This window comes from Somniosus microcephalus, chromosome 16, assembly GCF_052327205.1.
Source record: "Somniosus microcephalus isolate GS21.2 chromosome 16, FLI_Smic_1.0, whole genome shotgun sequence".
In the NCBI taxonomy this organism is placed as follows: Eukaryota; Metazoa; Chordata; class Chondrichthyes; order Squaliformes; family Somniosidae; genus Somniosus; species Somniosus microcephalus.
The window spans coordinates 96,197,129-96,223,734 of NC_141002.1; the positions used below are offsets into that span (position 1 = coordinate 96,197,129).

At 46.4% G+C, this 26,606-nt stretch overlaps 1 protein-coding gene across 2 annotated transcripts in view; it reads right to left on the bottom strand.

Moving 5' to 3' along the window:
- dcn (decorin) overlaps window positions 1–26,606 on the bottom strand; it is a 67,092-nt gene that overhangs the window by 37,570 nt on the left and 2,916 nt on the right. For both annotated transcript variants that reach the window (XM_086009491.1, XM_086009492.1), the window contains exon 2: window positions 4,647–4,859. In XM_086009491.1, coding sequence (XP_085865617.1) covers window positions 4,647–4,830 — 184 coding nt within the window. In that variant the 5' untranslated portion in view covers window positions 4,831–4,859. The remainder of the gene's footprint in view (window positions 1–4,646; window positions 4,860–26,606) is intronic.

A 26,606-nucleotide genomic window follows, 5' to 3' on the forward strand; every position in this document is an offset into this window, starting at 1 on the left:
CGCGACCGGTACCCCGCAAGAGGAGGCAAGAGGGGGCAGCAGGTGGCCCAAAAAAAATTAGCCGCCCGGCACCTGCCCTTTAATTATCGTCGTCCCGGCCGAAAACACGGCAGCCCGACCCTGTCGGACATAGCGTCCGGCGGCGCCAAGTTTGCAGCCAAGGCGTGAGCGGGGCACCGCTAACCTGCCGCGAATTTTTCCCCCAATCTGTTTTAGTGATGTTGATTGAGGGATAAATATTGGCCAGAACACTGGGGAGAATTCCCCTGCTCCTCTTCGAAATAGTGCCATGGGATCTTTTACAGTCACCTGAGAGAGCAGACGGAGCCTCGGTTTAACGTCTCATCCAAAAGACGGCACCTCCAACAGTGCAGCACTCCCTCAGCACTGCACTGGGAGTGTCGGCCTAGATTTATTGTGCTCAAGGCTCTGGAGTGAGACTTGAACTACACAACCCTTCTGACTCAGAGGCGCGGGGGCTACCCACTGAGCCAGGGCTGTCACTGCAGCGGAGAATACAAACTGGGCGGGTGTAAAACTGGCATTAGACCCAATCCCGTCAGTTTCCCAACGGGCGGGGTGAGCTAAAGTTGCCCCCTGTGCATGTGTGATGCCACAGTATCCTGTTCTGCCCATGTGCAACACCATTCGGGCATCCACTGGGTCTAAAGTCATGCCAAAAATATGCAGAATAGGCTCCTAATTGAGTGGGCTCAGTCGACGACTCAAACTCTGGGGTCGATTTTACCTGCTCCCACCAGGCAGGTCCGCTGGGCCTCAGCAGGATTGGCCGCCCCTTTTACACCTCGTCTGATTTTCCCTAAAATGGTGGGGTGGAAAACGGGCGGACGATTTGCTATCACCCGTTTCCTGCCCGTGTTTGGATGGGGTGAGGTGGGGGGCGTGGTGGAAACAGTTAAAATGGTCTCCACTGTGTCAACTTAGGACATGGTCAAAAAATGAGATGGAAGCCCTCTCTGTGCTGGTGGTGTAAGACTTTGGAGTCCTTGGGGGAAAAATTCGGTATCGCCCCGTTTGGGGCGCCATTATCGGCCGTGCGTAAAGTTCAGCGCCTGGCGCTAATTATCGCCTCCGACGGCAAACTTGGCTTTTATTGCCCCTGGAGGTGATTGGAGCGCTAAATCAGGCGCTGCACACCTCTCTTAAGGCGCAAAGGCCGAGGAGCGAGGCGCTACCTCAGAGCGTTGGCGAAGCAAGGAAGGGCAAATCAAAATAAACCTGCAAAGTGCTGCTCAGTACTCAAAACTCCTTCACACAGCGTTGAATCTCTCCAGAAGTCTCTCTCTCTCTCAGAATGCATGGTGCACAAATGTCACCAACAAAAAAAGGCAGGAAGCGGTCGCCTTTAAATAGCGCTCCCCTAGTCCCTTCCCGACTGCAAAACGCTCCCCTCAACCTGTCGTTGCTAGCGGCAGGCAGTTAAGCAGGGGGCGCCACTCAATATTCGGTCCGGGGCGCTACCGGGGCGTTGCGTACTTGACTGACGTCACGATCTGCGGGCGCAGGAGATCGTGGCGGTAGTGTTTAGCACCGCCGCAAAATGTCTAGTTAATTTCGCGAGCGGCGCAAACATCGCCGCCCACGGGCGCTAGTTGCTTTGTGCCCCATTAGCGCCCTCTTAAGGTGCTAACGGGAGGCGCAAACAACTGAATATTTCCCCCTTTTCAATCCAGTTCTGAGAAGGATGTGAGGCTCACAGAACAAGAAATGTTCCTAATTCGTTACCAATTGACAATCTCGCTCAGAAGGAAGTCGCTTGCAGGAGATGGAAAAACTTACAGTGGTCTAGTAGGGAGTGGTCTTCTGAGGTTGTGTCTGAGACACTTTGTTTGGCAGGAGGGAGAAAGTTTTACTCTCCATCTGGCCATACTGCCCTTAATGTGCTTGATGTTTTCACTGGGTAACTAAAATGAGGAAAGGTTTTTCCACTTGCTCACATCCTTCACATATTGCATCACCATCTTGGAAAGAAATTACGTTGAAAGTGGAAAGATCCAGGAACGAGCGCCTTGTCCAAGAGTTCTGGTGAATGCATTCTCACCGAAAGTGATGGGCCAAGAGAACACCAGAAAGCGCCAAGAGAACATCAAAAAGCCATGAAATAAGAACTCGCAGAAAAAAACAATTTCCTGCACATCTGATGTTTTAGCTTGAATGAAGTAATGGAACTAGAGCAGCAAGACTTTGTTTGAATTAATTCTTAAACTATTTGCGAGTTTGGCTGCTGCCACCAATTCGCACGCTCTGGCATTTCAGCGCCAGTGTAGGGAGGGCTGGGGTAGGGGAGGCTCACCTGCTCCTCCAAGCACCCAAGGAAGAATAGAAAATGTTGCTTGGCTGGGCCTCTTCCGACCATTCTGCTGCCTCCCACCAGGTTTCTCTACTGGGTTTGACACCACGCGGGCCTCACCCCCCCAACCCCCCCCACACCGCCCAGCCTCCCCAACATTCCCCTCCTCCCCACAAACCCTCCTCCTCCCCACAAACCCCCCTCCTCCCCACAAACTCCCCCCTCCCCACAAACCCCGCTCCTCCCCACAAACTCCCCCCTCCCCACAAACCCCGCTCCTCCCCACAAACTCCCCCCTCCCCACAAACCCCCCTCCTCCCCACAAACTCCCCTCCACCCCACAAACCCCCCTCCACCCCACCTCAATCTCTTCCTCCTCCCTCTTTGTTAAGATTATGTTACGGCAGCGATTGGATCATTGACCCACGACTTTTAGATTTAAATCAGGTACTTCTGCTTCAGCAGGAGTCTCGGCCGACTTCAAAGTGCGTGAAGTTAAGATGCCACGCGGTTTAAACGGTGCGGACTCGGCCTGATTTTAACCCCTCCCGCTCACCGTTCCCGCTGGGCGAGGGAGGGGGTGTTAAAAGCGACCCCGTGGCATGTCCATGGTACAGTGAAGTCTGGTTCTTCCCTGGAAGCTGACGGGGCCGAGAGTCCTCCTTCTGTGCTGTATGAATCTATGATCCTACATTGGACTCTAGGGGAATCAAGGGATATGGGGATCGGGCAGGAAAGTGGAGATGAGCTCGATGATCAGCCATGATCTTATTGAATGGCAGATCAGGCTCGAGGGGCCGAATGGCTGACTCCTGTTCCTAATTCTTATGTCCTTATGTAGATTACAACGGTGACTATATTTCAAAGGTGCTTCATTGGCTGTGAAACGCTTTGGGATGTCCTGAGGTTGTGAAGTGCGCGATACAAGTTCTCTCTTTCTTCATGAACTCTTCAATAAATGGTATCTCGTTTTAATTTACACAAGGCACCCATCTTTTTCAAAAAAGCTTTGCAAGCCTGCACTGAAGCTGACTATCAAAATTTCTCAATTATGGACTAATTTTGTGCTTTTTGTCCTTGGACGGGTACAATCCACATTCCTGCCACGCACACCACTGTTCAGGAAATTAAATAAAAACATGCACTGCAGGAAGAGGGCCTCGCAATCACTTATAACCCACGTCATTCAAAAAGAAATAGAGATATTCAAAGAATGTTTTTCTATTGCTGGGATGTGCTTGACACTGGCTAGTCATTCCAAGAAGGGCTTTGTTCTATAGCAATTGACTTTGCAACTGAATGTCTTGCTAGGCCACTTCAGATGCCATTAAGAGTCAACTATATATGACATGTAATTTACAGCACAGAAACAGGCCATTCGGCCCAACTGGTCTATGCCAGTGTTTATGCTCCACACGAGCCTCCTCCCACCCCTCTTCATCTCACCCCATCAACATATCCTTCTATTCCCTTCTCCCTCATGTGCTTTTCTAGCTTCCCCTTAAAGTCATCTCTGCTATTCGCCTCAACCACTCCCTGTGGTAGCGAGTTCCACATTCTCACCACTCTCTGAGTAAAGAAGTTTCTCCTAAATCCTTTATTGGATTTATTAGTGACTATCTTATATTGATGACCCCTAGTTTTGGACTGCTCCACAAGTGGAAACATCACACTTACATATAGCAAGTCACACAAAAGTAAGACCAGGTAAAGGGTAGCCTGTCCCCCAATCCCTGACAAACATTCGCGAACCAGTTGAGTCTTGACAATAATCTAACAGCTTTTGTGGTCATCTTTCTACAAATTACCAGGTTGTCTGGAGTTGCGTGATCAATGTAGACACATTCCCTACCATTAGAGAGATGACTTCATTACTAATGAATTTGTAATTTATTTCACCACCTGTGGGCTCTCCAACAGCGCCTAGGAGGCCCTCTGGCCTATACATCTTCCTAGGGGTTACGACACCATAGATAAATTTAAGGGGAAGCCAGATAAGAGGTAAGTTTTAAGGCGTGTCTTAAAGGATGAGAGAGGCGGAGAGGTTTAGGGAGGGAATTCCAGAGCTTAGGGCCCAGGCGGCTGAAGGCACGGCCGCCAATGGTGGAGCGATGAAAATCAGGGATCCACAAGAGGGCAGAATTAGAGGAGCACAGATACCTCGGAGGGGTTATGGGGCTGGAGGAGGTTACAGAGTTAAGGGGGGGGCGAGACAATGGAGGGATATGAAAACTAAAGAAGAGAATTTGACATGATTTATTCCACGTGATGGCAACACATTCCGATGGGAAAGAGCAATTCCACAACTGAAGCAGTTTGTGATGACATTGTTTACCTAAATCAGAGCACTGCACCACTCGCAGGTGGCACTGGCAGCCAAATGGGCACATGGGCATGTCATCATCGGGGACGAAACCACTTCCTTCATCCTCCAGCATAAAGTCAAGGAACCCTTCCTGATGAAAGGGCTTGGCCCAACAGACTGCCACCAGGAATGCCAGCGATACGATCACACGCATGGTTAGCGCAAGTAACACAGCGGCTTAACCTAGGAGAAAGCAAAAAGAAGGCAGTGGGTACGACACGTGGAGTTTACAGCAGCGAAAACAGGCCATTTGGCCCAACAGGTCCATGCCGGTGTTTATGCTCCACACCAGCCTCCTCCCACCCCGTCTTCACCTCACCCCATCAGCATGTCCTTCCATACCTTGTTCCCTCATGTACATAGCTATCTTCCCCCCCTTAAATGCATCTACGCTATGTTCACCTGCTTCATGTATCCTGTCACTCAAAGGTCGAGACAGCGTAATTCAGCTCGGCAAAAGAAAATTACAGGAGAGCTTTGGGGAGGAACCTGGCCAAACATTTGAGATCAGTCGCTGGAGACATTTTCCTGCCCAGCCCCAGTCGGCTTCTTTCCCTCAGCAGCACTTGGAGTTTGATCCATTGCGGCCTACAAAATGGCGGGGGGGGGGCGGGGTGGTGCTGCTTCTATCAGCTTGGCCAGGTGTTGAGTCTCCAAGACCAGCTGCTTGCTGTAACTCCTGCCTCTGCAGTCAGCTAACACCCGATTCACTGTGCTCACTGGCACCTTTGCTCAAACCTTCATCCAGTGATGGTGGGCAGAGCTGAGTGAAAGAAAGAACTTGCATTTCTATAGCGCCTTTCACAACCTCAGGAAGTTCCCAAAGCGCTTTACAGCCAATGAAGTACTTTTTGAAGTGTAGTCGCTGTTGTAATGCGGGAAACGCGGGAGCCAATTTGCACACAGCAAGCTCCCACAAACAGCAATGAGATAATGACCAGATAATCTGGGGGGTTTTTTAAGTGATGGTGGCTGAAGGATAAATATTGGCCAGGACTCCCCTGCTCTTGTTTGAATAGTGCCGTAGGATCTTTTAAGTCCACCTGAGAGGCTAAACGGAGCCTCAGTTTAACACCTCATCCGAAAGACGGCACCTCCGACAGTGCAGCACTCCCCCAGCACTGCTCTGGGTCGCTAGCCTAGACTTTGTGCTCAAGTCTCCGGAGTGGGACTCATTTCTGTTGACTGTAAGACCAGCTGGTACACCAACCAGCTATGGACCTGCTCCAGTGTTGGGCAGGTGGAGAGAGTTGGGCTCGCCGGCACTTTACGCCACACCGCTAGTTAATATTAAAGGGGAACTCTTCCACTTTGCTGCCTTTTGACATGGGACCAAGCCCAAGAGGACGGCAAATGGGAAAACTGGATATCTCCTGCCCGTGATCTCCATCCAATATGTGCTCCAGATGGGTGTGGGTCTGCATTGGGAGCACCAAAGCAGAGGATCTCCCCTGAAAGTATTAGTGAGGGAGAAAGATGTTAATTGGGGAATTCATCACGGGCATGTCAAAATAACTCAATTATCCTCAATAACATAATCCCTTTCAGAAATCTCTTGTGTCCTGTTTACAGACACGAATACTTTCCTTCAATGGTAATAACAATGAGTTCCAAATATAATAATGGGAAAAGTATCTAGTTACTGCCTCAAGTGAACCGGCATAATTCTTTCAATGTGCAAGCTTCTGATTAACACAAAAGAAATGTTATATTGAAAAAGATGTTTGTGGAATGGTACGTATAATTAGGAAAAAAGTATAGCATTAGAAAACATCACTGAATTAGTGAGTATCTGTTTCAGCATCTTCATTTCGATCGCCTTGTCATAATTAAGTCTCTTCAAATAGTCGTTAGTCTGGCGTATTATTCTAAAACTGGAGCAGGTCTAGCTACCACCCTGTTCACACCCAACAACACTCCGTTGCATTCAATTAAATGCTGCTTAAGCACATAAGGAATTCCAAAGTCAAACATGGCCTCACTCCATCCAGGGTCCATGGCTGGCCATTTCTTCGGAGCCAAGTAAGTTATACTGACTGACTGTGGTAAACACCAAGCTTGTTGTTGAGTTTTTGCTCAATGTTCTGGGATGTGGTAGTGAGTGAAACTGTTTGAGGGCACTAGACAGAGTAGATAGAGAGAAACTGGTCCCATTAGTGGAAGGGTCAAGAACCAGAGGACACATATTTAAGGTGATTGGCAAAAGAACCAAAGGCGACATGAGGAAAAACATTTGTATGCAGCGAGCAGTTAGGATCTGGAATTCACTGCCTGAGAGGGTGGTGGAGGCAGATTCAATCGTGGTTTTCTAAAGGGAATTGGATAAGTACCTGAAGGAAAAAAAATTGCAGGGCTACAGGGAAAGGGCGGGGGAGTGGGACTAGCTGAAGTGCTCTTGCAGAGAGCCAGCAATGGGCTCGACAGGCCGAATGGCCTCCTTCCTTGCTGCAACCATTCTATGATTCTAAGAGAGTTCGATCAAACACCGTGGATGACCTCCTTAAGAAGTTTCAAATAGCTGGTCTTCTTGTATCACCCTCTGAATTTAAATTAAGGACCCCAGCTATTCACAATATATATATATAAATGATCTAGACGAGGGAACTAGATGTAATATCTCCAAGTTTGCAGACGTCACAAAGCTGGGTGGGCATGTGTGCTGTGAGGAGAATGCCAAGAAACTCCAGTATGATTTGGACAGGTTGGGTGATTGGGCAGATGCATGGCAGATGCAGTATAATGTGGATAAATGCGAGGTTATCCACTTTGGTGGCAAAAACAGGAAGGCAGATTATTATCTGAATGGCAATAGATTGGGAAAAGGGGAAGTGCAACGAAACCTGGGTGTCCTTGTACACCAGTCGCTGAAGGTAAGCATGCGGGTGCAGCAGGCGGTTAAGAAGGCAAATGGTATGTTGGCCTCCATAGCGAGAGGATTCGAGTACAGGAGCAAGGATGTCTTGCTGCAGTTGTACAGGGCCTTGGTGAGACCACATCTTGAGTATTGTGTGCAGTTTGGTCGCCTTATCTGAGGAAGGATGTTCTTGCCATGGAGGGAGTGCAGCGAAGATTCACCAGACTGATACCTGGGATGGCAGGAATGACGTATGAGGAGAGATTGGGTCGATTGGGCTTATATTCGCTGGAGTTTAGAAGAATGAGAGGGGATATCATTGAAACTTATAAAATTCTAACAGGACTAGACAGACTAGATGCAGGAAGGATGTTCCCGATGGTGGGGGAGTCCAGAACCAGAGGTCACAGTCTAAGGATAAGGGGTAAGCCATTTAGGACAGAGATGAGGAGGAATTTCTTTACCCAGAGAGTGGTGAACCTGTGGAATTCTCTACCACACAGGGCAGTTGAGGCCAATTCATTAAATATGTTCAAGAAGGAGTTGGATATATTTCTTAAGGCTAAAGGGATCAAGGGGTATAGGGAGAAAGCAGGGACAGGGTACTGAATTTGGATGATCAGCCATGATCTCATTAAATGGCGGAGCAGGCTCGAGGGGCCGAATGGCCTACTCCTGCTCCTATCTTCTATGTTTCTATGTAATAGCTGGTGAAATATTGAAAAAGAATGTTCTAGCAGCAATAGTAAAAGCTCTTATTTTTATATCTAAATAATTAGACAATTCACTTATGATCAAAATACAAGTGGATCATATACACACGCCCATGAACAGGGGTTTTCACTATAGAATGAAAGAAAAACGTGCATTTCGAGAGCGTCTTTCACGACCTCAGGACATCCCAAAGTGCTTTACAGCCAATGAAGCAGTTTTGAAGTGTAGTCACTGTTGTAATGTGGGAAACACGTCAACCTAATTGCGCACAGCAAGGTCCCACAAACAGAAATGAGGCAATGACCAGATAATCTGCTTTTAGGTGTTGGTTGAGGGATAAATATTCACTGAATAGTGGCCATGGGATCTTTTACAGCCACCTGAGAGGGCAGACGGGGCCTCGGTTTAACCTTTCATCTGAAACATGGCACCTCTGGCAGTGCAGCACCCTCTCAGTACTGGAGTGTCAGCCTAGCTTTATGTGCTCAAGTCTCTGGAGTGGGACTTGAACCCACAACCTTCTGACCCAGAGGCGAGGGTGCTACCTCACTGAGCCAAAACATGAAATGGACTCTACTGACTAAATATTTGAAGTATAAATGTTAACAAAATATTTGCCATAATGTATATAAAGCAAACTCCACTCTTACAAAAGGGTTTGCGTTTTATAACATACATAGCAGTCTGCAAAAAAGCAACCAGTAACATGTAAAGGTTGACAGCCAATGACCAGTTTCTTTGTAACAAAGGTCGTTATATAACAAGGGCTCTGAAGAGCTTAGATGTATTGAGGGGTGTGGGGGGGAACTTGAATGGAGGTTAAGGATTTAGCAGCTTTAAATATATGTGAATCAAATTAGACATAGAATCATTGAATCTCAGAGCACAGAAGGAGGCCATTCGGCCCATCTTGCCTGTGCCGGCTCTTTGAAAGAGCTCTCCAATTAGTCCCACTCCCCCCTGCTCTTTCCCCATAGCCCAGCAATTTTTTTCCATTTCAAGTACTTATCCAATTCCCTTTTGAAAGTTATTATTGAATCTGCTTCCACTGTCCTTTCAGGCAGCGCGTTCCAGGTAACAACAACTCACTGCGTAAAAATGCACGTGACTTTATTACACTTTTCACAGAATCATAGAATGGTTACAGCACAGATGGAGGCTATTCGGCCCGTCGAGCCCGTGCCGACTCTCTGCAGGAGCACTTCAGCTAGTCCCACTCCCCCACCCTTTCCCCGTAACCCTGCAAATTTCTTTCCTTCAGATACTTATCCAACTCCCTTTTGAAATTCGTGATTGAATCTGCCTCCACCACCCTTTCAGGCAGTGCATTCCAGGTCATAACCACTCACTGCATAAAAAAGTTTTTTCTTATGATGCTTTTGGTTCTTTTGCCAATGTGTCCTCTGGTTCTCAACCCTTCCGCCAATGGGAACAGTTTCTCTCTATCTACTCTGTCTAGACCCCTCATGATTTTGAACACCTCTATTAAATCTCCTCTCAACCTTCTCTGCTCCAAGGAGAACAACCCCAGCTTCTCCAGTCTATCCACATAACTGAAGTCCCTCATCCCTGGAATCATTCTTGTAAATCTTTTCTGCACCCTCTCTAAGGCCTTCACATCCTTCCTAAAGTGCGGTGCCCAGAATTGGACACAATACTCCAGCTGAGGCCGAACCAGTGTTTTATACAAGTTCATCATAATTTCCAAGCGTTTGTACTCTATACCTCTATTCATGAAGCCCAGGATCCTGTAAGCTTGTTTAACTGCTTTCTCAACCTGCCCTGCCACCTTCAATGATTTGTGCACATATACCCCCAGGTCTCTCTGTTCATGCACCCCCTTTAGAATTGTACTCTTTAGTTTATATGTCCTCTCCTCATTCTTTCTACCAAAACGTATCAATTCACACTTTTCTGTGATAAATTTCATCTGCCACGTGTCCGCCCATTCCAACCAGCCTGTCTATGTCCTTTTGAAGTCTATCACTATCCTCCTCACTGTTCATTATACTTCCAGGTTTTGTGTCACCTGCAAATTTTGAAATTGTGCCCTGTACACCCACATCCAAGTCATTAATATATATCAAGAAAAGCAGTGGTCCTAAAATCGACCCCTAGGGAACACCACTGTATACCTTCCTCCAGTCCGAAAAACAACCGTTCACCACTACTCTCTGTTTCCTGTCACTTAGCCAATTCCGTATCCATGCTGCCACTGTCCCTTTTATTCCATGGGCTTCAACTTTGCTGGCAAGCCTATTATGTGGCACTTTGTCGAACGCTTTTTGGAAATCCATGTACACCACATCAACCGCATTGCCCTCATCAACCCTCTGTTACCTCATCAAAAAACTCAATCAAGTTAGTTAAACACGATTTGCCTTTAACTAATCCGTGCTGGCTTTCCTTAATTAATCCACACTTGTCCAAGTGACTGTTAATTTTGTCCCTGATTACTGTTTCTAAAAGCTTCCCCACTACCGAGGTTAAACTGACTGGCCTGTAGTTGCTGGGTTTATCCTTACATCATTTCTTGAACAATGGCGTAACATTTGCAATTCTCCAGTCTTCTGGCACCACCCCTGTATCTATGGAGGATTGGAATATTATGGCCAGTACCTCTGCGATTTCCGTCCTCAATTCTCTCAGCATCCTAGGATGCATCCCATCCACTCCTGGTGATTTATCTACTTTAAGTACAGCCAGTCTTTCTAATGCCTCCTCTTTATCAATTTTTCATCCTATCAAGTATCTCCACTACCTCCTCCTTTACTATGTCTGTGGCAGCATCCTCTTCCTTGGTGAAGACAGATGCATAGTACTCGTTTAATACCTCAGCCATACCCTCTGCCTCCATGCATAGGTCTCCTTTTTGGTCCCTAATCGGCCCCACCCCTCCTCTTACTACCCTTTTACTATTTATATGCCTATAGAAGACTTTTGGATTACCTTTTATGTTGGCTGCCATTCTATTCTCATACCCTCTCTTTGCCCCTCTTATTTTCTTTTTCACTTCTCCTCTGACCTTTCTATATAGAGCCTGATTTGCAGATATATTTGCAACCTGACATCTGTCATACGTGCTTTCTGCTTCATCTTACTCTCTATCTCTTTTGTCATCCAGGGAGCCCTGACTTTAGTTGCCCTGCCTTTTCCCCTAGTGGGAATGTACCTCAACTGTACCTGAACTATTTCCTCTTTAAAGGCAGCCCATTGTTCTATTACAGTTTTGCCGGCCAATCTTTGATTCCAGTTTACTCAGGCCAGATCCATTCTCATCCCACTGAAATTGGCTTTCCCCCAGTTAAACATTTTTACTCCAGATTGCTCCCTGTCCTTTTCCATAGCTAATCTAAACCTTACGATACTATGATCACTGTTCCCTAAATGTTCTCCTACTGACACTTGCTCCACTTGCCCAACCTCATTCCCCAGAACCAGATCCAGAAATGCTTCCTCCCTCGTCGGGCCAGAAACATTCTGATCAAGAAAGTTCTCCTGAACACACTTCAGAAATTCTTCTCCTTCTCTGCCCTTAACACTATTACTATCCCAGTCTATATTAGGATAGTTGAAGTCCCCCATTATTACTACTCTATAGTCCTTGCACCTCTCTGTAATTTCACTGCAAACAGCACGGAGCTGAGCGGGAGTAGCAGCAGCGGAGGTGGCGGCTTAAAGGGAGCACTGGAGAAGGCCCAGGACATGGCATGGACCTGAGTGGGAGCGGCAGCAGTGGAGGTGGCAGAAGCTAAAGCGAGCTGAGCGGCAACTTGAAAAAAAAAAAAAAAAAGGAGTGACATCACAGGACAGCAGGAGGCGGAGTATAAATCGAGCGAGAGGCCCAGAGAGAGTGCAGACCGGAGCAGCGGTAGCGAGGAGGCGGAAACAACAACAACAAAAGCAACAACTGCAGAACATCTAAAGTGGCCTCACAACCAGGGAAGGAGCTGATTGGTGAGTAGCCGGTAAGTGTTTCTAGTTAATAGTCTATTAAGTAAAGGCATGGCAGGGCAGCTCAGTCCCGTGGAATGTACCTCCTGTGCCATGTGAGGACTCCAGGATGCTTCCCGTGCCCTGGATGACCACATGTGCAGGAAGTGTCATCAGCTGGAGGAGCTCCAGCTCCAGGTTTTGGAGCTTGAGCAGCAGCTGGCGTCACTGCGGTGCATCCGCGAGGCTGAGAGCTTCGTGGATAGCACGTTTCAGGAGGTGGGCACTTTTACTCAATGCTTTTTCAGTTCCTACATTAAATTTGGAACTCAAGAAGAAAGACTTGCATTTCAATAGCGCCTTTCACAACCTCAGGATGCCCCAAAGCGCTTTACTGCCAATGAAGTAGAGTCACTGTTGTAATGTAGGAAACGCGGCAGCCAATTTGCGCACAGCAAGCTCCCACAGACAGCAATGTGATAATGACCAGGTAATCTGTTTCAGTGATGTTGATTGAGGGATAAATATTAGCCAGGACACCAGGGATAACTCCACTGCTTTTCTTCGAAATAGTGCCCATGGGCTCTCTTACATTCACTTGAGAGCAGCCAAGGCCTCAGTTTTAACATCTAATCTGAAAGATGGCACCATCTGACAGTGCAGCACTCCCTCAGCACTGCACTGGAGTGTCAGCCTAGATTATTGTGGTAAAGTCCCTGGAGCGGGAGTTAAACCTACAACCTTCTGACATTAGAGGCGAGGGTGCTGCCCACTGAGCCACAGCTGACACTAACATACTGATGTACATAATTCAGTATTAATGATTAAATACAAACCGATCATGGTTAGATAACGTTTCCTACAGTACAACAGTGGCTGCACTTCAGAAGTACTTCATTGGTTGTAAAGTGTTTTGGGATTGTGGATAGCTCTATATAAATGCAATGTCTTTCTTTCTTTCCTGCATTCCTTGTTGCCCAACAGTACCAGAGAGTCTTTAATGTGCACTGCGGAGATAGGCATTTGTAAATAGACACCTGAACTCCCCTCAAGTGTCAGCTGTGGCTCAGTGGGCAGCACCCTTGCCTCGGAGTCAGAAGGTTGAGGGTTCAAGTCCCACTCCAGAGAATTGAGCACATAAAGCTAGGCTGTCACTCCCAGCGCAGTACTGAGGGAGCGCTGCACTGTCAGAGGTGCTGTCTTTCAGATGAGATTAAACCGATGTCTGCCCTCTCAGGTGGATGTAGAAGATCCCATGGCACTATTTCGAAGAAGAACAGGGGAATTATTCCCCGGTACCCTGGCCAATATTTATTCCTCAACCAACATCACTAAAACCAGATTACCTGGTCATTATCACATTGCTGTTTGCAAATTAGCTGCTGTGTTTCCCACATTACAAGAGTAACTGCACTTCAAAAAGTACTTCAGTGACTGTAAAAGCGCTTTGAGATGTCTGGTGGTCGTGAAAGGTGCTATAGAAATGCAAGTCTTTCTTTCATGGATTAGGTAATTTTTTTGCTAACTCTCCGTGCTTTATCTCAAGATAACTGGTCAGAGCCCGTTGGCTGATGGTGAAGCATCATTGGCCGCACCCTTAGCGACGGGGGAGCTATGGAGAAAGAGCAGGATGGTGGGATTAGTTACAGATTACTTCGCACGCAGCCAGCCAATGTTTCTCTGCATCCATCACTATTCAATATCCTAGCTGGAGCGGGAAATATGGCGGCGGCAGATAGTTATGTGAGAGGAATGGCGACCGAGGAGAACGGATAAATAAACAAACAGCATAGGGTAAGGAAGCTCAAATTACAAACACTGTGCATTAAACTTCAAGTGCTCCAAATCTGTTGGGAGTCTAGCTGAGAACTCACATGAGCCCAGTTAGATGGCAGTCAAAAAACGCCATGCTCACTCACTGATACGTTATGTTATTCTATGTTCTGTTTTTCTGCTTAATTCTTGGGTATGACAAATTGCTTGTCAGAGCCAGAAAAATCCGACATGCCAAGTCTGCAACTGAACTCCACCTCATCCTTCCTTCACTAATGTTCCACCAGACTCTCTGGCTGATATTTCCAGTGTTCCCTTGACTCCAACAAACGTCTGTTTAAAATCCAGCTGTCCTTGCCCGCACCGCCACCCCCCCCAGGATACATTGAGGGTGGACACAGCAGAGAGAAAGATGGAGCTACCTACTGAAGGCAAAAAGAAAATCTGTTTAAAATTTTAAATATAAATTTAAGGAAATATTTCTGGAAGTGTTAAATGTGGTGTATAAAATGTCACCCTTTAGAATGTGAGCTGTTATTTCACAGTGTTATATGAGCTTCTCCTTGTATACGCAGGCCCTGAAATTCAGCGGGGCGGGGGGCGGGGGAGGGGTTCTGCTATTATCACAGAATAGTACAGCACAGAAGGAGGCCGTTTGGCCCATCGCGTCTACGCTGGCCCATTATTCGTAGAGCAATCCAGTTTTTTTTAAATTCATTCACAGGATGTGAGCGTCGCTGGCAAGGCCCAGCATTTATTGCCACATCCCCTAGTTGCCCTTGAGAAGGTGGTGGTGAGCTGCCGCCTTGACAACAGAGTGGCTCGCTAGGCCATTTCAGATGGCCAGTCAAGAGTCAACCTCGTTGCTGTGGGTCTGGAGTCACATATTAGGACAGACCGGGTAAGGACGGCAGGTTTCCTTCCCCAAAGGACATGCGTGAGCCAGATGGGTTTTTACAACAATCCAACAGTTTCATGGTCACCATTACTGATACTAGCTTTTTATTCCAGATTTATTTAATTAACTGTATTTAAATTCCCCAGCTGCTGTGAGTGGGATTTGAACTCACGTCACAGGAGATCATTAGTCCAAGCACTCCATGGATTAACTAGCCCAGTAACATAACCACTAGGCTACCGTTCCCACTAAGTTAGTCCCACTCCCCCCGGCTCTTTCCCCATATCCCTGCAATTTTTCCTCCTTCAAGTATTTATGCAATTCCCCTGTGAAGGCTACTATCGAATCTGTATCCACCGCCCTATCTCTCACCCTCACCTCTGGGGAAACGGCGCTGACGGCCGGACTTATGGCGGGGGACGGTTAGAAACCCCTGTGGACTCTCAGGCCCGAGAAATTTATGTCCGTGTTTGAAGCTAAAAGTGTGGGGAGGGTCGTCTAGCGTGGAAGTTGTATCCTACTTGAATAATCAGATAATAAACTCATGGTCCAGCTGATCTCCTGCATTGGTTTTCGATCACCTGAGGGGGTCTGAGAGGAAAGTTCCAGATTTTATTTTTCTTATTGGCCCTGGGTTTTTCTCTGGCTCTCTTTTTTTTGCCTCCAGTAGAAGATGACATGGCTGGTGGGGGGGCGGGGAGGTGGTGGGGCGGGGAGGTGGTGGGTGTAGGTAGTGTCCAGTCACGATGCTCCGGCCATCGTGCGTGTGGGGCAGGCTTGATGGAGCAGCTGGTCTTTTCCTGCCCGTCATTTTCGGGTGTACTTTGAGTTGCTCTCCTGGCAAAGGGACTGCATCAAAGATGGTGGACCCAGGAGTAGCCATCCCAGCGCGTTCCCATCAGTTCTTGCCGTCGGCTGCGAACCCGCGCGGTAATACTTCAATAGCAACTTCTCCTCCTGACTCCAGACTGCAGTGCACGCTCGCCTTCCTGACTGACAATTAGAGATGGCCCGATAGGTCACGTGCGCAGACGGGAGAGTTGAGATCAGCGCTCACGGTCAGAAATATAGAAACATAGAAAAATAGGAGCAGGAGTAGGCCATTCGGCCCTTCGAGCCTGCTCCGCCATTCAATATGATCATGGCTGATCCTCTGTCTCAATACCATGTTTCCGCGCTCTCCCCATACCCCTTGATGCCTTTTGTGTCTAGAAATCTATCTATCTTCTTAAATATATTCAGTGACTTGGCCTCCACAGCCTTCTGTGTTAGAGAATTCCACAGGTTCACCGCCCTCTGAGTGAAGAAATTTCTCCTCATAAGTCTGGTGAACCTTCGCTGCACTCCCTCTATGGCAAGTAGGGAGAGTTACTATTTAAATGCAATGAATTCATGTAACATTGTTCTGATAATTTGATTTACACTCATAATTCTACAATGTTGTCTGATATCATCCCTGTGTTATGAGTTCCTGGAAATTACAGTATATACATATACTATATGGGCCTAGACAGAGTAGATAGAGAGAAACTGTTCCCATTGGTGGAAGGGTCGAGAACCAGAGGACACAGATTTAAGGTGATTGGCAAAAGAACAAAAGGCGACGCGAGGAAAACTTTTTTACGCAGCGAGTGGTTATGATCTGGAATGCGCTGCCTGAAGTTGTGGCAGAGGCAGACTCAATCATGGCTTTCAAAAGTGAATTGGATAAGCACCTGAAGGAAAACAAATTGCAGGGCTACGGGGAACGGGCAGGGGAGTGGGACTAGCTGAAGTGCTCTTGCAGAGAGAGCTGGCACGGGCTCGACGGGCCGAATGGCCTCCTTCTATGCTGTAACCATTCTATGATTTTATGGTCCTATATACTCGCATATGAGACAGCCCCCAAAATTCAACCCAAAAACGACTAGAATATTCCATAGGAAGAGGGTCAACATTGGTGAATGAGCGGAGTAATGGCAGACAGGAAGGAAAGACTGTAATGAGGGCACTGGTCGACATGAAGGTGAGAATTTCAGTGGATAGCAACCATGCCACGCTGACCCTCATCTTCTACGAGATTCATAGATTTTTTGGGGGTTGAATTTGGACGTTGCCTTATTTGCGACTACAGGAAACTTTGTGATATCCGGCACCGACGGGACCGAGCTGTTGCCGTCCCATCAAAACTGCCGGCCAAACCAGCGCTAATGTTAAAACATACAGAAGCTTTTGAGCTCCGTATCTAGCAACAAACCCTGTTGCTTAGCAACAGCTTCTAAACAGTCGGCCGTAGCTTGCAAGCGTCTCTGTAGCTAAGCAACAGCTTTAGCTAGACCTTGCAGAGCCTGACTGGTGGAAAAAAAAGCAACGAAAAGAAAAAAAACTTACTGAACCGACTCCTGAATTTTGCCGGTGGCTCGAGCATTCCGGCCAGTTAACCTCCGGATAAACCAAAGTTTCCTGTAAATGCTGTAACTGCCAGATGACATGTGGTGAATTCATCACATCAGATCATTGTATTAACTGGCCACAGGAGAAGAGTTCTCACACGATAAACGTGGAATATATTGCCCACTGGCTGATTATTTTCTGTCTCTACAGATTCCACACGCCAAAAAAGAAAGTGGATCAAGTCAGGAAAATACCAAAGTAGTAAAGAATGTCCTTCAAATATATTTTAATACACATTACATAGTTTAAAGGCGCGGTTCTGAAACGACTAACAAATGGTTTGACTATTCGTTTCTGGCCTGTGTTTTTGATTCATTGTTTGATATGAATGTTGCCTGTAAATCAGAATTAAATATCCAAAGTTGAGATGTGCTGGTCGCTACTTGATTCATATGCGACAAATATGTGTCTGAATAGAATCATAGCACAGTACAGCACAGAAGGAGGCCATTCGGTCCATCGAGTCTGCGCCGGCTCTTTCGAAGAGCAATCCAGTTAGTCCCACTCCCCCGCTCTTTCCCCATATCCCTGCAAATTTTTTCTCCTTCAAGTATTTATCCAATTCCCTTTTGAAGGCTACTATTGAATCTGTATCCACCGCCCTATCAGGCAGCACATTCCAAATCCTAACCACTCGCTGCATAAAAAGGTTTTTCCTCATGTCGCCTCTGGTTCTTTTGCCAATCACCTTAAATCTGAGCCCTCTCTAGTAAAATGCAGTTTAAGAGTAAAGAACTTGCACTACACCAGAGACTCAATGACATTAAAAGGCTCCTGCATTGGAACAGGAGTAGGTTGTTCAACCCCTCGAGCCTGTTCTGCCATTCAATTAGATCAAGGCTGATCTGTATCTTAACTCCATCTACCCACCTTGGTTGCATAACCCTTAATGCCCAACAAAAATCCATCAATTTGAGTATTTAAATTTTCAATTGACCTCCCCCAGCCTCAACAGCTTTTTGGGGGAAGAGTTCCAGATTTCCACTACCCTTTGTTTGAAGAAGTGCTTCCTGACATCACCCCTGAACGGCCTGGCTCTAATTTTAAGGTTATGCCCCTGGTTCTGGATTCCCCACCAGAGGAAATAGTTTCGTCCTATCTACCCTATCAACTCCTTTAATCATCTTAAACACCTCAATGAGATCACCCCTTAATCTTCTATACTCAAGGGAATACAAACCAAGTCTATGCAACAGATCAGCCATGGTCTCATTGAATACCGGAACAGGCTCGAGGGGTTGAATGGCCTCCTCCTGTTCCTATTTTCCTAACCTGTCCTCATGATTTAACCCTTTTAACCCCGGTATCATTCTGGTGAATCTGCGCTGCATCCCCTCCAAGGCTAACATATCCTTCCTGAGGTGAGGTGCCCAGAACTGAACACTGTACTCTAAATGGGGTCTAACTAGAGCTTTATATAACTAACATTCCAGTGATGAGGGACTTCAGTTATATGGAGAGACTGGAGAAGTTGGAGTTGTTCTCCTTAGAGCAGAGAAGGTTAAGGGGAGATTTGATAGAGATGTTCAAAATCATGAATGGTTGTGATTGAGTAAATGAGGAGGAACTGTTTCCAGTGGCAATCAGAGTGCACAGATTGAAGGTAATTGGCAAAAGAACCAGAGGTGACATGAGGAAACATTTTTTACGCAGCGAGTTGTTGTGGTCTGGAATGCGTTGCCTGAAAGGGTGGTGGAAGCAGATTCAACAGTAACTTTCAAAAGGGACTTAGATAAATACTTTAAGGGAAAATATTTACGAGGCTATGGGGAAAAGAGAGGGGAGTGGGACTAATTGGAACGATCTACCAAAGAGCCGAATGGCCTCCTGCTGTGCTGTATGATTCTATTCTATAACTTCCACCCCTTAATATTCTAGCCTCCTCGAGATGAAGGCTAACATGCCATTAGCCTTATTACATTGTTTTTGTACCTGTCCACTAGTTTGTAGTGATGTCCGTTCTTGGAAATCTCTCTGCACTTCTAGTAAACGTTGGCTCATCAAACTCGTTATTTATTCTCCACTTATGGCCAGTTGGAAACCACTGTGTCCTCAAGCTGGGCTCCTGATAATGCTAAAGATTGGAATTGCAGCATCACAGTTGTCATCGCTCACAGTCTTAAGTAGCTGCCAGTCTGGGTGACAAAGTTGGCTATTTTATCAGATTTCCAACGTTTTCCTAATGCCCACCCCACTCCTCCCTCAAAGAAAAATCACGTTGGTATTTTTCCATTCGGAATCTTGCCAGTCGATGGGAATATTTTGGTTATTTAGGGTGTATTAACACCACGCGTGCAGCCCTGGTGTGAAATGGTTTTAGCTTTGAACCAATACTAACAAGCTTGTGTAGTTAGGGTAAGGGGCCTAAAACTGACACCCAAAATCCGCACAGAGAGACTCCCTCCTCCAGGTGTAGCCTTGACCCTGGATTCAGACTGTATTTACACCATAACTACAGCATCAGTTCAAGGTGAAACCACCTCACTGTATTTGCATTGTCCATTTCCCATATTAGTGAACGTACTGAAATATGGGGATGATCACTGAAGGTCTATAGTGACAACAGTAGCAGAGATAGGTGTTAAAACTGGCTGAAGACCAAGAGATAAGGTGAAATCATCAAATCATTGCCTTGCTGTGTACTTTCCCTGTTCTCAAATTCTTCCATGGCCTCACCCCCTCCCTGTCTCTGTAACCTCATCCTGCCCCACAACCCGCCGAGATCTGTGATAGATCTAAGGGTAATTGGTTGGAAGTTTAGAGGGAATTTGAGGAGAATTTGTTTCACCCAGAGGGTGGTGGGGGGGGCTGGAACTCACTGCCTGAAAGGGTGGTAGAGGCAGAAACCCTCATCGCATTTAAAAAGTACTTGGATATACACTTGACATGCCGTAACCTACAAGGCTATGGACCAAGTGCTGGAAAGTGGGATTAGGGTAGATAGCTCTTTGTCGGCCGGCACGGACAAGATGGGCCAAAAGGCCTCCTTCTGTGCTGTAAATTTCTATGATTCTATGATTCTCCAATTCTGGCCTCTTGCGCTTCCCTGATGTTCATCGCCTCACCATTGGCAGCCAATCCTTCAGCTGCCTGGGCCCTAAGCTCTGGAATTCCCTCCCTAAACCTCTCCGCCTCGCTACCTCCCTCTCCTCCTTTAAGACACTCCTTAAAACCTACCTCTTTGACCAAGCTTTTGGTCACCTGCCCTAATGTCTCCTTATGTGGCTCGGTGTCAAATTTTGTCTGATAATCGCTCTTGTGGAGCACCTTGGGGTGTTTTACTACATTAAAGTTGCTATATAAATACAAGCTGTTGTCAGTTTTTCCATCGCTTAAAAAGGAACAAAATCGGCAACAATTTTTGAAAATCTACTTTTGCTTGTTGAGGGGGGGAACTTAAAACAGCCAGGTCGGAATTAGCTCAGTCCACTTAGCTGGATGTTGTTCAACAGTGGAGCAACGAAAGTCTTTGGCAGAGCGTCTGTTCAACACAGACTTTGTTGCGTGGCAGGAACTTGTTGCCAGCAAGCTCAGGTGGGGGTGCCAACCCTCCAGGATTGCCCTGGAGTCTCCAGGAGGTAAAGACTATCCTCCAGGACACTGCTGCCAGCAAAATCCCAGCAGAAAAATCATCAGGGCATTAAAAAACACTTTTGTTTACCATTTATAAAAATATTGGACATTAACGGCTGTTTGACGGGAAGTCGGGAGTCATCCCATCGGGTAATGAAGAGTCCATTCACTTTCCAATTGGCCGTGGGAAGGTGGGACGCCGCATGTTGGGCGACCAATGGCAGGAGTGTGGGGGGGGGCAGGGTGGGGCAGGAAGTCATGTGATGACACCGCTAGGAGCACGTCCAACCAGAGCTGGCGACCCAAAGCACAGGGTCCCCTGGAGTCTGAGCACCCACCCACCCAACGAACTACCATCAGTCTTCTAGACAGTCGGCCTGCACTGCATTCACCAGCACCTCAGCTGAGCAGCACCAGACTCAGGAACAATCTAAGCAGGTGAGCGGGCAAAAGCACAGAATCCTCCCCCATGCACTGCTCAGCCAGATACTTCATCCTCTTACATGGGAAATTGAAAGCTTGAGGTCTGGCTATTTAAAAAAACAAACAACAACAATAACTTGTATTTCTACAGCGCTTTTAGCGTAGTAAAACATCCCAAGGTGCTTCACAGGAGCGAATCTCAAACAAAATTTGACACCGAGCCACATACAGAGATATTAGAGCAGATGACCAAAAACTTGGTCAAAGAGGGAGGTTTTAAGGAGTGTCTTAAAAGGAGAAAAGAGAGGTAGGGAGACAGAGAGGTTTGGGCAGGGAATTCCAGAGCTTAGGGCCTCGACAGCTGAAGGCACGGCCGCCAATGGTGGAGCGATTAAAAGCGGGGATGCCCAAGAGGCCAGAATTGGAGGAGCGCAGATATAGAATACAAGGGGGTCGAAGTTGTGCTGCACAAAGCCCTGGTTAGACCACACCTGGAGTACTGTGAGCAGTTCTGGGCACCACACCTTAGGAAGGATATATTGACCTTGGAGGGAGTGCAGCGTAGGTTTACCAGAATGATACCCGGACTTCAAGGGTTAAGTTACAAGGAGAGATTACACGAACAGCACCTCATCTTCCGATTAGGCACTTTACAGCCTTCCGGATTCAATATCAAGTTCAACAATTTCAGATCATAACCTCGGCCCCTATTATATTTTAATATATTTTTTATCCACACTTTTGGTTTGTGCCTTTTCCATTTTTTCTTTTTCTCTCCCACATGGCAGCTGTCTCTCACTCTACCAGCGCATTTCACACTTCATCTAGAGCCATCCTTTGTCTCTTTACCTGTCCTATTACCATCTCGTCTCGCCTTGAATATCTCAATGTCTCCTCACCTCACCTTTTGTTCTTTCATCCCCTCCCCCATTTCCCAGGCCCCAAACTTGCTTCTTAATCTGTTTCATTTCCTGCTTTTTTCTCAGTTCTGAAGAAGGGCTTCGACCTGAAACGTTAACTCTGTTTCTCTCTCCACGGATGTTGCCTGGCCTGCTGAGTTTTTCCAGCATTTTCTGTTGTTATTACACAAACTAGGGTTGTATTCCCCAGAATTTAGATGGTTAAGGGGTGATCTGATCGAAGTTTTCAAGATATTAAGGGGAACAGATAGGGTGGATAGAGAGAAACTATTTCCGCTGGTTGGGGATTCTAGGACTGGGGGCATAGTCTAAAAATTAGAGCCAGACCTTTCAGGAGTGAAACTAGGAAACACTTCTACACACAAAGGGTGGTAGAAGTTTGGAACTCTCTTCCGCAAATGGCAAGTGATGCTAGATCAATTGTTAATTTTAAATCTGAGATTGATAGCTTTTTGTTAACCAAATGTATTAAGGGATATGGGGCAAAGGCGGGTATATGGAATTAGATCACAGATCAGCCTTGATCTCATTGAATGGCGGAACCAGCTCGAGGGGCTGAATGGCCTACTTTCTGTGCTGTAATTCTATGTAAAGTAGAAAAAGGCCAGAACAAACTAAAAAATAAATGCAATTAGAACGAGCACCTTTGCACACGCAAGCAATTTTTAAAATTAAAATTGTAATGTGTTCTTTATTTCTGGTTTCAGCATTCAGAGGCTAATTATACTCATTAAAAAAAACAAATACTTTAGTTCAAATGCCCATACATTTATAAACCAGTCTTTGAAAATTCAGTAAGGGTCACGTCTGTGAATTGGGATATATATATTGGTAGGTTTGCTCAATTCCCTATTGCTTGAAATTGGATTAATATCCTTGCCCATTACTTGATCAGTTAAGCTGCTCAAGAATGAACATTATTGCAGGTGAGTGCTGATTGGTCAGGTTTCTACCAATTGAGGCCCAGGAAATCCTATGGGGCAAAGGCACCCAGAAGCAATTAGCATTTCTATTCCCTTCCATTAATAGAAACAAAAAGTGCTGGTGAGATTTTCGTACCTCAGTTTCTAAAAGTGGGATCAACCTTTTCTCGCTTAAGTGCATGAGGGCTTCACTTCTACATCTCCTGCCAGGTTGGTGAATGAAATAAGTGTCTGATCTTTGATTGTGAACACTACCAGTGGCCACTTTGTAAGATAAAACGAAGAATGAATCCTAAAGGGGTGCACAAACAGTGAGACCTGGGTTTTTATGTGCACAAATCGTTGAAGGTGGCAAGGCAGGTTGAGAAAGCGGTTAAAAAACCTAACGGGATCCTGGGCTTCATGCATAGAGGCATAGAGTACAAAAGCGTGGAAATTATGATGAACCTTTATAAAACACTGGTTCGGCCTCAACTGGAGTGTTGTGTCCAATTCTGGGCACCGCACTTTAGGAAGGATTGACGAGAATGATTCCAGGGATGAGGGACTTCAGTTATGTGGATAGACTGGAGAAGCTGGGATTGTTCTCCTTGGAGCAGAGAAGGTTAAGAGAAGATTTGATAGAGGTGTTCAAAATCATGAGGGGTCTAGACAGAGTAGATAGAGAGAAACTGTTCCCATTGGTGGAAGGGTCAAGAACCAGAGGAGACATAGAAACATAGAAGATAGGAGCAGGAGTAGGCCATTCGGCCCCTCGAGCCTGCGCCGCCATTCGATGTGATCATGGCTGATCATCCAAACTCAGTACCCCGTACCTGCCTTCTCCCCATATCCCTTGATACCTTTAGCTCTAAGAAATATATCTAACTCCTTCTTGAATATATTTAAAGACTTGGCCTCAACCGCCTTCTGTGGTAGAGAATTCCACAGGTTCACCACTCTCTGGGTGAAGAAATTCCTCCTCATCTCTGTCCTAAATGGCTTGCCCCTTATCCTTAGACTATGACCCCTGGTTCTGGACTCTCCGACCATCGGGAACATTCTACCTGCATCTAGTTTGTCCAGACCTGTCAGAATTTTATAAGTTTCGATGAGATCCCCTCTCATTCTTCTAAACTCCAGCGAGTATAAGCCCAATCGACCCAATCTCTCCTCATACATCATTCCTGCCATCCCAGGGATCAGCCTGGTGAATCTTCGCTGAACTCCTTCCATGGCAAGAACATCCTTCCTCAGATAAGGCGACCAAAACTGCACACAATACTCAAGGTGTGGTCTCACCAAGGCCCTGTACAACTGCAGCAGGACATCCTTGCTCCTGTACGCAAACCCTTTTGCTATGAAGGCCAACATACCATTTGCCTTCTTCACCGCCTGCTGCGCCTGCATGCTTACCTTCAGTGACTGGTGCACAAGGACACCCAGGTCGTGTTGCACTTCCCCTTCTCCCAATCTACTGCCATTCAGATAATAATCTGCCTTCCTGTTTTTGACACCAAAGTGGATAACCTCGCATTTATCCATGTTATATTGCATCTGCCACGCTTCTGCCCAATCACCCAACCTGTCCAAATCATCCTGGAGTTTCTCGGTATCCTCTTCGCAGCACACACGCCCACCCAGATTTAAGGTGGTCGGCAAAAGAACCAAAGGCGACGTAAGAAAAAGCTTTTTCACGCAGCGAGTGGTTAGGATCTGGAATGCTCTGCCTGAAAGGGTGGTGGAGGCAGACTCAATCACGGCTTTCAAAAGGGAATTGGATAAGTACCTGGAGGAAAGAAAATTGCAGGGCTACGGGGAAAGAGCGGGGGAGTGGGACTAGCTGAAGTGCTCTTGCAGAGAGCCGGCACGGTCTCGATGGGCTGAATGGCCTCCTTCCGTGCTGTAACCATTCTATGATTCTATTCCTGGGAGGAATGGGAACAGGCAGGCCATGAAATGTAAATTCATCTTCCTCCTGCACACGGGAAACTTATTTTTGGCCACCAATAATTGTCAACCAATCAAAATAAGTTAATTATTTGCGGAACGCTTGTATTTCAGGGGGAAAATGAACTTCCCTACACAATGGCTAATTTTATTAACACAGTTTAGCATGGTTCAGCATCAATGAGAATAAAGAAATACTGGGTCAGGGTGCTACGGGTTAGTGAGTACCAAAGCAAATCATATGGAATGATAAAAAGAAAGAACTTGCATTTAAACAGTGCCTTTCACGATCTCAGGACATCCTAAAGCGTTTTACAGCCAATGAAGGAGTTTGAAGTGCAGTCACTGTTGTAATATAGGAAACGCTGCAGCCAATTTGCGCACAGCAAGCTCCCACAAACAGCAATGTGATAATGACCAGATAATCCATTTTTTTAAAATGATGTTGATGCAAATGTCATACCCCTGTTCAAAAAGGGGGAGAGGGATAAACCTGGCAACTACAGGCCAAGCAGCCTAATGTCAGTGATGGAGAAGCTTTTAGAGACAATAATCCGGGACATAATTAGTTGGCACTTGGAAAAATATGGGTTAATAAATGAAAGCCAGCATGGATTTGTTAAAGACGAATCATGTTTGATTAACTTGATCGAGTTCTTTGATGAAGTAATGGAGAGTGGATGAGGGTAGTGTGATTGATGTGTATATATGGACTTTCAAAAGTCGTTCGATGAAGTACCACATAATAGACTTGTCAGCAAAATTGAAGCCCGTGAGATTAAAGGGGCAGTGGCAGTGTGGATACAAAATAGCAGAGGGTCGTGGTAAACGGTTGTTTTTCAGACTGGTGGGAAGTGTACAGCGGTGCTCCCCAGGGGTCGGTATTGGGACCACTGCTCTTTTTGATAGATAATAATGACCTGGACTTGGGTATACAGGGCATAATTTCAAAGTCTGCAGATGAGAAGAAACTCGGAAACAATGAGGATAGTAACAGACTTCAGGAGGACATAGACAGACTGGTGAAATGGGCAGACACGTGGCAGGTGAAATTTAACGCAGTGAAGTGTGAAGTGGTTCATTTTGGTGGGAAGAATGAGGAGAGGCAATATAAACTAAATGGTACAGTTTTAAAGTGGGTGCAGGAACAGAGAGACCTGGGGGTGTACGTACACAAATCTTTGAAGGTGGCAGGACAAGTTGAGCAGCCTGTTAAAAAGGCATAGGGGATCCTTGGCTTTATAGATAGGGGCGCAGAGTACAAAGGCAAGGAAGTTATGCTGAACCTTTATGGAATGCAGGTTAGGCTTCAGCTGGAGTATTGTGTTCAATTTTGGGCACCGCACTTTAGGGAGGATGTCAAGGCCTTGGAGAGGGTGCAGAGAAGATTTACTAGAATGGTACCAGGGATGAGGGACTTCAGCTACGTCGAGAGATTAGAGAAACTGGGGTTGCTCTTCTTAGAGCAGAGAAGGTTAAGGTGAGATTTGATAGAGGTGTTCAAAAAATGTTGAAGGGTTTTGATGAGAGTAAATAAGGAGAAACTGTTTCCACTGG